The sequence below is a fragment of the Rhinolophus hipposideros genome (genome assembly GCF_964194185.1).
Source record: "Rhinolophus hipposideros genome assembly, chromosome: 17".
NCBI classification, from domain to species: domain Eukaryota; kingdom Metazoa; phylum Chordata; class Mammalia; order Chiroptera; family Rhinolophidae; genus Rhinolophus; species Rhinolophus hipposideros.
Genome location: NC_138063.1, coordinates 10828316 through 10843031, shown reverse-complemented (window position 1 = coordinate 10843031; position 14716 = coordinate 10828316). Strand labels below are relative to the sequence as shown.

The window sequence follows — 14716 nt, the reverse complement described above, 5'->3', positions numbered from 1 at the left end:
TATTTATTTGTATATATTTATTTTAATAATATATATATTAATAATATGTATTTTTAATAATATATATTTTAATATATATATTTTTTAATCTGTATTTTTAACAAGTGCTTTGGATGAGTCTGATGCAACTAATCTGGAGCAAGGCATTTGAGAGGAATTCTTCTGTCCAATTAGTGAAAACTTTGGAACTCTGGAAAAAATCTTGCCTTATAAAACAAGCAGAGCTCCAGGAAAAAGGAATTCCTTTCCTCATGGAAGGAAAAGCAAGGGAGGCTTGGGCAACACAGAGAGATTTCAACAGTACTAGAGACAGGGCAAAGCAAAATCTGTCCAGTTGTGAAACACCAATTATTACATACATGTGACATATCTAACTGATAATCACTGCAGGTAAGATTTGACTCAGGGTTTCATCTAAATCCCAGTTATAATAAGGCATGTGAGAAAAAATCAATAGTATAATTTATACTTGAACTTTTGTCAGGCAAATAACTGAGACTATGTATTTCAAGCTGAATATTACAAACCAAATAACATGAACTATACAAAAGTAATACATAGAAATAGCAATTACACAATATCAAAATAAAGCCTGTAACTTAAAAGTTATTTTTAAAATAAACTTGGTTTTACTTTAAAATTTTATATTTATAAAAACAATAAAGATAGATGTTTATACCTTTTAAAAGTGTATCATCAAATTGCTGAGCTGATACTTTTTGGGGATACTTGATCCCAGCTCCCCAAGTGACAAAAGGAGTAAAAGTCTCTGAAGGATGACCAGCCCCATGGGAACCTACAAAGAAGACACGAAGAGTAATAAGTATATGAGAACTAACTTATACCTAAATTTTTTTTTAAATATTTTGTTTTAAAGAGTCAATCCATCTATAGTTAATTCTAACCACCACATATCCCCAGTGCTTGCAACTCTGTGTAACAATTAGTCTTAAAATATTTCCAGAGCAAGTCAGTGTATCAACAACAAACAGACATAAACAAAAACAAAAGGCAGAATGTCTGCTGAGTGACTCTGGTTGAAAGAATAACAACAACAACAACAATAATAATACTTGGAGGACATGCCACCAGAGTAGCTCCGAAGGCAGAAAGAACAGAGAAAAGTGCCCTTGGGGAGTAACCCCACCCAAGTATGGGGCAAGCAGCTGAGGCTAGGTCTGCTCTGGAGAGGAAAGTATAGACTCTAGATGTTTCTCTTCCAGGCCACTCTGGCTGGTGCAGCCCAAAAGCCCTTTACGAAGTGGAACCAGCTCCCTAGAATTCTATATTGTGATTTGGGGACCCAAACCTCACCGTTACTTTATTTAGCTCTCTGTGCACACACCGTGTTTGCCTTGGAAATCTCACAGGGAGGACAGGCTCATCTAGGGTAGATTTTCAGTAGTCTGAGGTCCCTCGAGAATAGTACCTTAATCTCACCCCATATGCCATCGCATGCAGTTAACCCTAGGTAGATAAATAATAGGTACTTTTTTTCCTCCCCACTTTTTTCTAATTGCTCATTTTAAATGAGAGTATATTCCTTCTATAGTTAGAAGATTCTTTAAGTAAGATCAGTCTTTTTTACACTAACATTTTAAGCATACACTTATTATGTGCTAGACACTTTGCATAGACTAAGACAGGCAATCAACATTATGTCTGCAAGCTACAGTGACCACTACTTTAATCATGAAGTGCACATTGCTTAAAGACAGACTAACCCCAGTCTGTCATTCCATGGTCAGAGGTCAAGACAAATGCAGTTTTCTCGTCATTTCCATAAAACTCTTTAAGTAGGGACACAATTTCTTTAATTCCCTCATCAACCAGTTTAATATTGTCCTTATATTCCCTGTTTAAAAAGAAACAGAAGAACAAATTAAATTAGATCCATTTGGAAAAATAAAATGTTATGCAACATGAACTCACGACATTCAAAGTAACTCCTGAAATACTTCTGGGCTTCATCTTTAATATTTTAAAATCAGAGCTTAGATTTATTAAAAATAATATTTTCTGTGTTTAAAGACGCAAAAGAATCTGAAATAGTTTTCAGAAATGGTTTACCGATGAGCAAATACATTGTAATGAATGATTTTTAATTAAGTCTCTCAAATGCATTAATGATGCCTTTCAAGTTCAGGTCTCTTACAGTGAAAACTATATTGTTCTTGCCACATAAATAGATTAGGTCTCACTGTATCAAGTGGAGAATATTTTCATGCCTTAGAGCAGGGGTGTCCAAACTGCGGCCCGCAGGCCAACTGCGGCCCATGATCCATTGTTAATTGGCCCGCAGCAAATTCCACAAATATATTTAGTTTACTTAAATAAACCAGGTGAGGCAATACGTACTTCACCTCAAGTGAGTGGCCCGGCTGTTTGTGTATTTTACCGCATATGGCCCTTGGTGAAAACCGTTGAAAAAAAGTTTGGACACCCCTGCCTTAGAGCATTTGTGACATAAGATAATGTAAAGTGCTCTAATAAGTTTTGAACAAGTTATACTTAAGCTCTCCATACCTGCACACTTAAACATGGCTAGGATGGCAAGGCTGCTCAACAAGGTACCAGTTAAAGCGGTGCATCCTGTTAAAGAAGGGGAGCCTGAGGCATTCATTACTGGCAGGTCACCGATAGGCTTTACACTTACACACATCTAAACCACACTCGTAATAAAGAGTAAAGCTATAACATGGATTCTTCCTCTTTCCTATGGTCTGCAAAAGTGAGAAAAATATGTGCTATTCTATATAAGGAGTGCTCCTGAAATACAGTATATATAACTTTATACAATCATTTGCTAAATACAATACTGATTAAATGGAACAAATAAGGAATAGCTAATTACATCTTTTTTTGTAATATAAATATTAACACCATAAAAATGCTTTTTACTTTAAGATTTACTGAATTTCTAAAATATGTAATTTTTTCTCTGCCTTGATAAAGGAAGAATACAGGCTATATTTTACTTATATCAATGTGCAGTGTGGCCACAGCACGTGTTTTAGCTACTACATCATATATACTACATCTCGCATAATTGAGAGCTTATTCTACTTTAGAGTGTAAGTTCTGTTGTGATCATCACAAAGAAAACATCACAATACTTTAAAAGTTCACACAAACAGCTGTTTCCCTCAAAAACAAGAAATTAAGTACAGATTAAAATTACCTCGATGATGGTCGGTGAGCATGTCCATTTGTATCTATTCCCAATAAATGTAAGAAGAAAACTATTTTATCTTCATTTAGTTTAGAAAACAAAGATTGGTTCTTTCTGGCAACATGGAAGAATTCCTATGTGTAACAAATCAGTTAAAAGAAATTTATTTTATTTAAAAATTCTCATGAAAACATTTAATTAAATTTGTACATAACCATGAAATTATCTTATTTTGTTTAAATTTGTCCTCAGGCTTACCAACATAGTTCTTATTGTCAGTTGAGACATTTATGTTCAAATATGCAATGAGCTATTTTCTGTGGCCAAAAAGTGGCTACAGAAAGGAGATCTTAATTTCATAAAGATCTTGTAACACTGAATAAAATACAGCACATTGAAGAAACATTTTGACAAGAGCCAAAAAGAAAACAGTACTAGTAGCCTTAAGGGACTATAAAAGAGGGTTATCTAAGCTGAACAGGAAGCAAAGGGAAGTCATGGAAGACCTAGTACTAGAGGAGATAATGAATGAACTGATTTTTAAAACGTAAATAGTGACAACATGGATGAACTTTAAGGACATTATGCTAAGTGGAATAAGCCAGTCACAAAAAGACAAACACTGTAGGGTTCATTTATATGAAGTAACCAGAGTCATCAAATACATAGAAACAGCAAGTAGAATAGTGGTTGCTCCCTCCAGGGGCTGGAGGGAGGAATAAGGAGTAATTGTGCAATAGATAGGTATAAAGTTTCAGTTTGCAATGAGAATGTAATTAACACTACTAGACCTGTACACTTAAAAATGACCAGGATGACAAATTTTGCTATGTGTATTTTACAATTTTTTAAAAAATTGTGAAGTAGAATTTACATGGCTTTGTAAACTGTTTGGCTTGAATTAAGCACGAGTCTCTGGCCCAGGGAAGACCCCTGACTCTCTCTCTGGCCCTACCTCAAAGCCTGCTCTGTGTCAGGGCTGCTGCCACACTTAACCCCTCCTCACTTGCAGTTCCTCAAATCCATTAGGCTGGCTCTTCCTTCAGAGCTCAAGATTTACCCAGTGCTGCTGACCTGAAATACTACTCTCTACATGCAATCCAGATCCATCCTTTACCTTTGTCTCGCATATTTCTTCAGCAATAATCTCAAAAATTCTCAGGAAAGCCTTCCCTTAACTGTTCAGTCTAGATGATAATTTTCTAAAGATAGAGTCTCAGTCCCTATATTTTCCCTTCGCAGTACCACTGTTGATGATTTACTATTTTTGTTGTTACTTGATATAGATATAGATATAGATATACACATATATATGTATATATATACACACACACATCACACACATATATATCATACTTTATGAAGTCATGGGCAAATCTTTTTTTTCTGTTCACTATTACATCACCAACACTAGTGATGTTAAAATAAAGAAAGGAGAAAAGGCATAAAATCAGGCTAGCCACCAGCTATATCTGCCCATCCACAAAGAATCAAATCCATCATTTTCAGACATGTTTAGTTATGCATATGAAATTAGAAGCCAAAGCCCTTTAAGCAGAGGTTAACATAAGTAGTTTATGTTAAGAAGTGATAATTAGCAAAGGAATTCGTTAATTATTTTCTTAAAGAAGTTTTATTTAACTTGAAAGTATTCCCTGTTGACAAAAGTCTGTTAAATAAAAAACAAAATTTCAAAGAGGAAGGATCCTAATAAAATAAATAGGATTTATCAAAAAATGTACTGAGCACTTAATTCCTGCTAAGTAAATACAAAGAAAAATTCAAACACATATTGAGGAGTACATTTACAAACAAATTAACAAAAATGACTACATTATGGAGAAGTCCACAGTGTCAGTTCAAAAGGCACCATTGGTAAAAAAAAAAAAAAAAGAATCATTTAGGGTCAATCAATGAATGCCTCTTACAACAGATAAATTATGAGGTGTAATTTGGAGATGAGAAACAACGGATTGATAGAAAGGAGAGACCTAATAGCCACAAATGAGATTTTCCCACACTCTGGGATGAATTTTGATTAGATTCCTAGTGAAACTGATAACTGTCCTACCAAATATTCAAAAAACTCATTTCTTAAAGAAACACATAGATGTTATTATGACTAATTTTCTCATTTGTTTTTACTTATCGAATTTTTTTGAAAGTATAATTTTTTTAAATATACTTTATGTTATTATAATTGCCTTACATTTAAACAGCATTTTTCCTTTTTTTGTTTAAGTTTATTGGGGTGACAATGGTTAGTAAAGTGACATAGGTTTCAGGTACAATTCTGTAATGCATCATCTATGTGTCCCATTGTGTGTTCACCATCCAGGCAGTTCATCCATCACCATATATTTGATTCTGTTTAGCCTCATCTACCACCATCTACCCTCATCTACCCCCGTTACTCTCTGGTAACCATGAAACTATTGTCTGTGTCTATGAGTTTTTTAAACAGCACTTTTCAAAAGGCTTTCATACAGCTCACATGGTGCCACTACTGTAAGAGACTGGGTCTATGGTCAACGAAAGATCAAGCTTTACCTAGGATGATTCAGCAGACTAGGAATAAATTACAGGTTAACTGAATTCCAACTCAGGTTCATTTACTGTCAGAAACACGTAATTTAAAAAGGTTATCTTTTTAAAAATTACTTTAAAAACTTGTATTAGTTGGTTATTATAGAATGTATAATTTCTTAGAATGCAGTCTTTTAAAAATAGTGTGCTACAATATAGAACTTTTACGTTCACGCAAGTAGAAAACAAGATGAATCTACTAACGAATCCCTTTCTAGCACTTTAAGTAGAAATGTGTGTGCTGTGCATTAACCGCTCAATAGCACGCACCTTAATCTCATCAAAAACCCACGTATCCAGTTTTGTGACATCCTGGGCACCAAAATCCTCATTGTTAGCATCATAACTATGTGCAAAAACATGGTCTCCCGTGGCACCTGAAAAGGAAATTGGGGGGGGGCAAATTTTAACAATCTTCTAAACTGTCATAAATATGAAATAGTAATTTAAAGATTTTTGTGAATAACCAGAATTGTTCACAAAGCGTTTTGTGTTATGATGGGGAAGAGAAAGATGGGAAGAATAATTAACATTTATTTTATGTACCATGCTTTGCACTTTAACACATGCTGTCAGTTTTTGTTTTCACAATGACGTATTTTAATTTTACAGATACACTACATATAAGTTAATTCACTTGCCAGACTGACAACGCGAACACACAAAAATCAACACCAAAGTTTGTCTCCCTATAAGGATTAAACTAGTCAAAAATTTTTGTGTGTTAGGATGTTATAATCTAAAATAGATGAAGTCATTTAGTTTACAAACTTCTTAAAACAAGGAGAAAATTCAAATATTTCACTTTTCTTATTCATAGACTATGTATATATTTCTCAATATAAGGGAATAAATTTTGCTTATTGCCAAACAGTTTCATGGGACAAAAAAAATATTAATCTTACACATTTGCAAGACTTTATTAAAATCTAATCAACTTAGTGAATTTCTGAGATAGGCTCTCATAGATCATAAGGAAGAGATAAAACGACAATCTCTTACAGCGTCAGTTTAGCAGTACTGACACTATTCCACTGCTCAGCCATTCTACCTCTCACATCCTAAGTAAAGATCTGAGTGGGTTTGTTGGTTACCATAAAAAATGGAATATTCATATTGGACTGTCTCTAATTCAGACATTGGTCCTGTCCTATCAATTGTAGCCAGAAGAAGACAGGTAAGTTTAGTACGCCATAGCAACTTAACCCATCCTCACCACCACCAGTCCCCACAAAAGCTAAACAGCTTTCCAAAAAAGGGAGTACATAAATGGCAAGCCGTATGCAGTTTGGGGGTCTGCCTTACATAATAATGTTCTATGAGTGTCATACATAAAATTCTGAGTATGTATTTTGCTTTCAAGACTTAATAATCTTCAATACTTCCCATTATTATAATTACACCCATGGCTAAGTATAATGTTACAAAACCTTTTTATTAAATGAAATGACCAATCATTCTACTCCCACTGAAAGGCACTTAATGATATAAAACTGAAATAAAATCCAAGTGATTTTAGGAAGTAATATAAAAGAATTTTCTAATCTAGAGATGTTTTCATGCTTGCACATTCATGCACAGAAACAAACATAACAAATCCAAATGGCATGATCTGGAATATATGAAAATAGGAATTCTAAATATAAATTTCACGTTTAAATCTTTATGTGACTATCCACCACTTCTTCATAATTTATCAGAGTAAAATGAACCAGATATCACCATCATGGTCATGAGGAGCTATGGAATAAGCCCTTTGCTAAATGTTCCACATGAGTTATCTAATTTAATCCAAAAATAAACCTATGAGGTAAAAATTATCATCATATTTACAAAACGGAAAACTGAAGTTCAGAAACGTTATCTAATTTACCCAAGATTATAAGCTGTTTAAATGTTAAAGCCATATACCATTTCATCAAATCCAAGACACTACTAACAACTATATGTACCAGTATTTCAAGTACAACTAAGAAGGAAAAATCAAATTGACATGTCTTTCTATTGTAATACACATCCTATTTAAAAAATGTTAAATATGTTAAAACATGTATCTCAAAACTCAATAAAATATAGTAAGAAGTATGCAAAAATTACCATATTGATTTACTACCTATTTAACTGAGGAAATGTAATCAATGACTCTTACCTTTGGCAAACATGGACAAGATATCTGGGCTTCCCCAGCTCCATGTGTACTTGCTTTCATTAAAAAGAGAATCAAATTCTACAGGATTTTCCTTCCATCCTTCAGGTAATTGAGACAAAAAGAAAATAATAACAATAGTAATATATACATGGTGAAGCATTAGATAGCCCCTGAAGAAGAATTCTTCAAATAAAACAAGGAGGATTAATTGCAGAACAGATGCAAAACTAATAAGAGATTTTGTTACATGTTTTTAAAATTTTTTGTAAAAAGCTTACAATAGAAAATTTACTTCTTATTAAAATACAGAATTATTTTTGAACTTTTGAGAGTTAACATCAAGGAAAACCATAGATCCATCCAATTATATTCTTTCAATAGCACAGAAGGAAACAAGACTAAAACTTAGTTCTTGAATCAATACCAGTGTGTTGATGTGAGAAAGGCCTACTAAAATACTTGTCAAAAGTACCTCAAAACATGCTTTACCTGTGTCATGATTCAACGAGCGTTAAAGAAGCAATATTTACAAGTATATAATCAATTTTTGTGATTGATTATATGATAAAAATTGTGTAAACAGACAATACCTTTGGCAACTGCGCTGACATCTTCATAAAACCCAGCTATCAGGGCAACATGACCCGGCCGAGATTCAGTTGGCACACGTGTATGAGATATCCCCCAGCTGCCTTCATGCATTATGATATTCCTAAAAGATATTACAGATGAGTACTTAACAGACTGTGATTGAGTGCTCTGTTAAGGCTTTAGAAAAATAAGATTATTACAGGAGTCAAAACCAAAAACGTGAGTCAAAATTTAAGAAGGAAAGAAATGCTTCTGATCCAGCTGAGTCCAGTCCTAGCCCCCTCCACCAGTGGATTCAGCAGCATCAGTGAGCCCAGGTGGACGAACAAAGAACCACCCAAGCACTGCACAGAATCATGAGACAAAACACACCACTGTTGTTTTAAGCCTCAAAGTATTGAAATCGGTTGTTACATAATAAATAATTGATATACACAACATGATCCTATCAATGTTAAATTTTATTAGGTGTGATGTTTGTATTGTGGTCATGAAGGAGAAAGTCCTTGCTCTTAAATACACGCTGAAGTGTTTAGGGTTGTAGTGTCATGATTATCTCACTTTCTAATTATTCAGCAAAAAAATTAAGCGCAAGCATGCGCGCGCGCGCGCGCGCGCGTGTGTGTGTGTACTGAGAGAAAAAATGCAAATATGAAAAAAGTAAAAAACTGTTAAATCTAGGTTAAGGGTATACAGATGTTCCTTATATAATCTTTTATTTGTAAACTTTCCTGTACTTGAAAACTTCTCAAAATAAAAACTAAGGGGTTAAATTATATCCCTAAATTTGAGATTAAAACAGGCAAAATGTTTCTTTTGCTAAAATGTATCAACATTAAATTTTACCACAATGATGTGTAAAATCTGGGGAAGCTGAACCACCAGTAATGCCACTGCAGGTGAAAGACCAGCAGACAACAAGTTATAAAACATGGCAGTGGTAACATTTTTCAAGATAAACTCTCAACTCTCAAAATGTTCTGTAGAAAAGTTTCTGGTAAAAGATATTTTGGTAAAATACCAAAGATATTTTGGTAAAATATATACATAATAAGTAAAAGCTTGAAAACCACTGAACTACATGCTAACAAATATTTTTTAACTTCTTTAGTTATATAATGAAAACTGAACTTAGAAAGAGGGATGTATAAAAAATTTGGATACCTCTGTTTAAAATCATTTTTGATCAGTTCAGATTATATTTTTAAAAAATGAGGAACAAATAAAAATAAAACCTTTGAAAAACAGGTTTAGAAGCAGCTAGAAGATTCCTGAAATTGCAAACACACAATGGCATACAACACAGGCCCATCAACTGGGTGAGCCCTTGGCCCAATACCTAACACCCAACAGAGTAGCAAGTGCTACCAGAAAAGCTCATTTTCCTTAACAACCAGCGTATTTTTATCTTCTTAATTTTGCAATGAACTATATTTCTCTTTTCTTTGGCAACTAAGAAATTGATCCAACTGTATCACCCAATTTTCAAAATTATTTGTAGGAATTTGTTACACATTTTTGCATACTGAATTTAACCCTAGTTTGATCTTATTTTTCTATTGCCCTGAGTTGCTCATTTATTTATTTTTATCCTTTAGCATGTTACACGTTTCTTTGAGCCACCATGAATTTATTTCTGGAAATTCAACATAGAATTCAAGTTTGTTCACTATTACTGAAGTCAACAAATACCAGAGGTGCCAAACAATGTATACACATTTTAAGAGATGTTATCTATGCTCAAGCAGGAGTTTGCCATAATCAGAAGTGTCTAGACGCTGATGGTAACAGTTTTGAGGACCTCTTGCCATTGCAGAAGCCAAATGTGACTTGTATTCATCTTTTGTTATCGGTATATATTGAGTGTTACAATTAATACAGTTTTTCCTTTCTTAAAATGTGTATACATTTTTCTGGCACCCTCTGTATTGATTAATTGCCTACTATGTTCTAGCAACTGGAGCTAAAGTAAGGTAAAATACAGTCCCAGCCTTCATGGAACTGACACATGTTAAGTACTATAAAGGAAAACAAAACAGCGTAAAGGGATAGAAAGTAATGGTGACAGTTGGGGGTGGGGGAAAATAGACTATTTTAGATGAATTTCCGTTTGAATTTGAGTTTTAATCTCTTCACAGCAGCATTCAGAAGGGCTTTTGAGGGGCTTGCACTAATGAGGAAAAAAACAAGTGTGGGAACCCCTAAGTCAAAAAAAGTAAACATTTCTTTTCAAAGCCACTTAATAGAATCTAAAATTACATAAAACAGTGATGGAGACTCGGAAGGGCGTTAGTATAGAAGGTGTACTTTGAGTTGAGGTCTATAATATGTTGTAGTTAAACATCATTGTAATTGGCAATTCATTAATATTTATGCCTGGCATTATTTTAAAAATTTAACAGGCTTATGTTATAAGAAAAAGATAATATAGTGCATTGTAAGCCATGTTCGGGAAATTAGGACAAGTTAGGCCAAGCAGCTGAAGCCATACATTTCAGTTCTCCTGTCATCACCTTCCATGATAACCGAAATAACTCCCAGGTGGAAGTAAACGTGCTATTCTTAAGACAAAGGCAAACGTATTTGTAACCTGCTCTCTTTCTCATCATCACTCCTGTGCCCCACCTGATGAGGTAAGCAGTATCCGGACATTTTCCAGAGATGTCTTTGTTCCAGTTGCCATGCTTACCTAATAAATGGAGCTCTAGGATTTCCATTTTCATCGAATTCATAAAGTGCATCTGCTCGCAGGCCATCTGCAACGAAAAGCACTAATCTTCTTGCTGGAGGAGGCAATGCTGTAAACTGTGGAGTCATCCCGTGAACCAGAGGGGATGTAAAATAAATGTCAAAGATGGAGGTGAAGAACACAAAATGCACGAGCAATCCCACAGTGAAGAAGAGCAGCATATCCAGGGCAAGCAATTAACCTTGGAGAAAAGCTGCAATAGGGAGCAAAATTAAATTTGGGTAAACCTTAATGCAATTATATATTTTCACATATCTTAATGACTACATGTAGATTGAACACATTATTTTAAAATATTACATAAGTCACAACTTCATTTAGGGTGGTAACAATAAACATTATTTAATGAGATAATACTAAAATAAAATACATGATAAAGTACACTCGAACAAAAAGAAAATGTTCAAGTATAATAAGCAATTAGCGCTAATAAACTATTTATAATAAAATTAAGTGTGTACTAAGCTCATAAAAACTAACATAAGATCAAAAACAAAGAAAGAATTAAATGAGTCCTAAAACAATTAGGGTTCGGTCAAATCAAATCCTGTATAAAACAGAAAATATAACTCCTGGTGTTCATGGCTGCCCATATGATGACAACCATTGATATTCTCAGAATTTTAACATAATCTAAATGTATGTGGATTTTTTTTTTTTGACTTTTGGTTATCAGCTCAGGAGACTTCTAGCTTCTCTTGACTATCACATCAAGTTGAGCAGACAGCAGGTGTTTTTGCCCTGTTAACTAAATTATAGGAAGAAAAAGTAGTTAAATTTTATCTGGCTTCAGAAAATTTGCACTCATTAAGGGAACACTTTATTTTAGTTCCCTGAACCAATACCAAAAAGGTTCCATTACCTCATTCAGTAAGTTCTGTGTACATGTTAGGTGCCAAATTGTGTGCAGGCGTTTTACAGAGAACACTTTAAAACACACCTTCTCTCAATAGTAGCTCATACCTAACTAACTGCACCAAACAGTTGAAACTTGTTACAAACTGTTACTGTGTTTCCCCGAAAATAAAACCTAGCCCGACCATCAGCTCTAATGCGTCTTTTGAAGCAAAAATTAATTAATATAAGACCCAGTATTATATTATGTTATATTATATTATATTATATTACATTATATAAGACTCGATCTTATATTATAGTAAAATAAGACTGGATCTTATATTAATTTTTGCTCCAAAAGATGCATTAGAGCTGATTATCTGGGTAGGTCTTATTTTCCGGGAAACACACTAAGGTTTGCTGCTTCCCATATTGAAGATCCCTGCCTTTCCGTTTGGATGGTGCTCAGTAGCAGCATTCACTTTATTTTGTCATCACAGTGGAAAGGCTCCGTGTCACACATTGCTTCTGGTACCGCAATTTCTGTCAAATTGGATACAGTGTGTCCTCATCCACTTATTCACCAGATCTGGTACCATGTGACTTCTGGCTCTTCCCCAAAGTCAAAATGACCATGAAAGGTAAGTGTTTTGAATCAATTCAGGACATCAAGGCAGCCACAACAGCGCAAGTAGACATTCACGAAAGAGGACTTCCAGAACTGCCTCAGAAAGTGGCAAGAATGATGGAATAAGTGTGTTCGAAGCAAAGGGGAGTATTTTGAGGGGATTAATGGCAATGTGTCTTTTACTGTAATAATTTTTTTTATTTAGACATTCACCGTATTTTTTAATCACACCTCTATTTATTTTTCAACCTCCATTCTATGACAGTTCCTCCATCTTTCCTTGTCTTTCATGCCCATGACACTTTGGAAGATTACTGGGCCATTATTTTGTAGACTGTTTCTCAATTTGGGTCTGTCTGATACATTCCCATGAACAGATTGAGGTTATGCATTATTTGGCAAGACATTTGAGAAGATGCGTGAAAGATGAGAAGAAGCCTGCCATGTGAAGAGCCCACTGAAGAACCCAGACAGAGTTTGCTTGGAACTGGGAGGTTTTCCGGGATGCAAGACTCAGTGCCAGAAGCAGGAAGGTCCCAGGCAAACCAGAAGGAGGCCACCTCCTCCGCTAATGCTCTCGGTCTGCATTAGAGCTGATGGTCCGGCTAGGTTTTATTTTCGGGGAAACACAGCAACAGTTTGTGACAAGTTTTAACTTGTTCGGTGCAGTCAGTCAGGTATGAGCTACTATTGAGAGAAGGTGTGTTTTAAAGCGTGCCGTAAATCATCCTCCATCATGACAATGCTCCGTGTCACACATCGCTTCTGGTATATGGCAATTTCTGTCAAAGAAAACATTACAGAGTGTCCTCATCCACCTTATTTACCGGATCAGGCACCATGTGACTTCTGGCTCTTCCCCAAAGTCAAAATGATTCAGAACATCGAGGCAACCACAACAGCGCAACCAAAGACATTCTGGAAAGAGGACTTTCAGAACTGCTTCAGAAAGTGGCAAGAACAATGGGATAAGTGTGTTTGAAGCAAGTATTCAAACTATTTTATGTAAAAATAAGTTTGAAAGCCATCTCTATTAAGTGGAATTGCATGAATAAATGGTTATTTTCAGCTTTACAAGACAGTAGCCATTGTGTCCATAACAATTTACATGCCCACTAGCAATGTATGAGAGTTCCCCTCATCTCTAAATGCCCACAGTTGCCTACTATTGTCATACTAACCTTATGCCAATCATCTGTTTGCTTGATTACTCGTGAAGATGAACCTCTTTTCATGTTTTGTTTGCCAGTTGGGTTTCCTATCCTTTCAATTGTGTGTTCATATCCTTTGATTAAACTGGGTTAGGGCTTCTTGGCTTTTTTTCTTTGACTTGTACATTATAATTATATGTGTATGTATGTTTATCTATCTCTCTATATATCTAGGTATACATGTTCATATATCAATTTGTTTATAATGCTTTCTGTTAAATAGAAATTTTATAACTTTCATACAGCACAGTTCATCAATCTTATCCTTCTGGACTGAGAAAACTTCCCTTGATCTATGTCATGTAAGAATAGTTTTAAATTAGAACTAAATTCTAATAGCTTAAAATTTTTGCATTTCACCTGTCATTGTTGAGTATTTATTTGTACGCAGTGTAATACAGAGATCTAATTTTACATTTTTAACCAACTTGACAGACATATTAGTATAGCTACCACTTTACAATTTAAGACAAATCCCACATCAGATACAGAAACAGGTAAAAAAAACTTTAAACTCAAATCTTGGCCTTTGCTATTTAGAATAAAAAATGGAAACAATATCCAACTATAGGGAACAGATACATTGTTTATTCTGTGGATGGAAAAAAAGGGTTCTACTGAAAGTAACCTCACAGGGTGGTCTAATTGTAAATACCTAACTGGGCAGGTCATGGTGGGTGGTCAAGCCTCTTTGCCTTCAAGCCCTGTCAATTGTTTCTGTGCATCTAGGTTAACACACCTTTGAAATGCCTCCAAAACCATCCTCAAGAGAGCACATTATCTTGTCAACTAT

General features: G+C 34.6%; 1 protein-coding gene across 2 annotated transcripts in view; it reads right to left on the bottom strand.

Annotated features, from left to right (window-relative positions):
- PIGN (phosphatidylinositol glycan anchor biosynthesis class N) overlaps window positions 1-14716 on the bottom strand; it is a 94700-nt gene that overhangs the window by 74932 nt on the left and 5052 nt on the right. For both annotated transcript variants that reach the window (XM_081078065.1, XM_081078066.1), the window contains exons 3-9: window positions 11188-11440; window positions 8498-8619; window positions 7908-8006; window positions 6029-6135; window positions 3182-3306; window positions 1725-1855; window positions 680-796 (exon numbers count right to left, since the gene is read on the bottom strand). In XM_081078065.1, the coding sequence (XP_080934191.1) occupies window positions 680-796; window positions 1725-1855; window positions 3182-3306; window positions 6029-6135; window positions 7908-8006; window positions 8498-8619; window positions 11188-11408 (922 nt within the window). In that variant the 5' untranslated portion in view covers window positions 11409-11440. The remainder of the gene's footprint in view (window positions 1-679; window positions 797-1724; window positions 1856-3181; window positions 3307-6028; window positions 6136-7907; window positions 8007-8497; window positions 8620-11187; window positions 11441-14716) is intronic.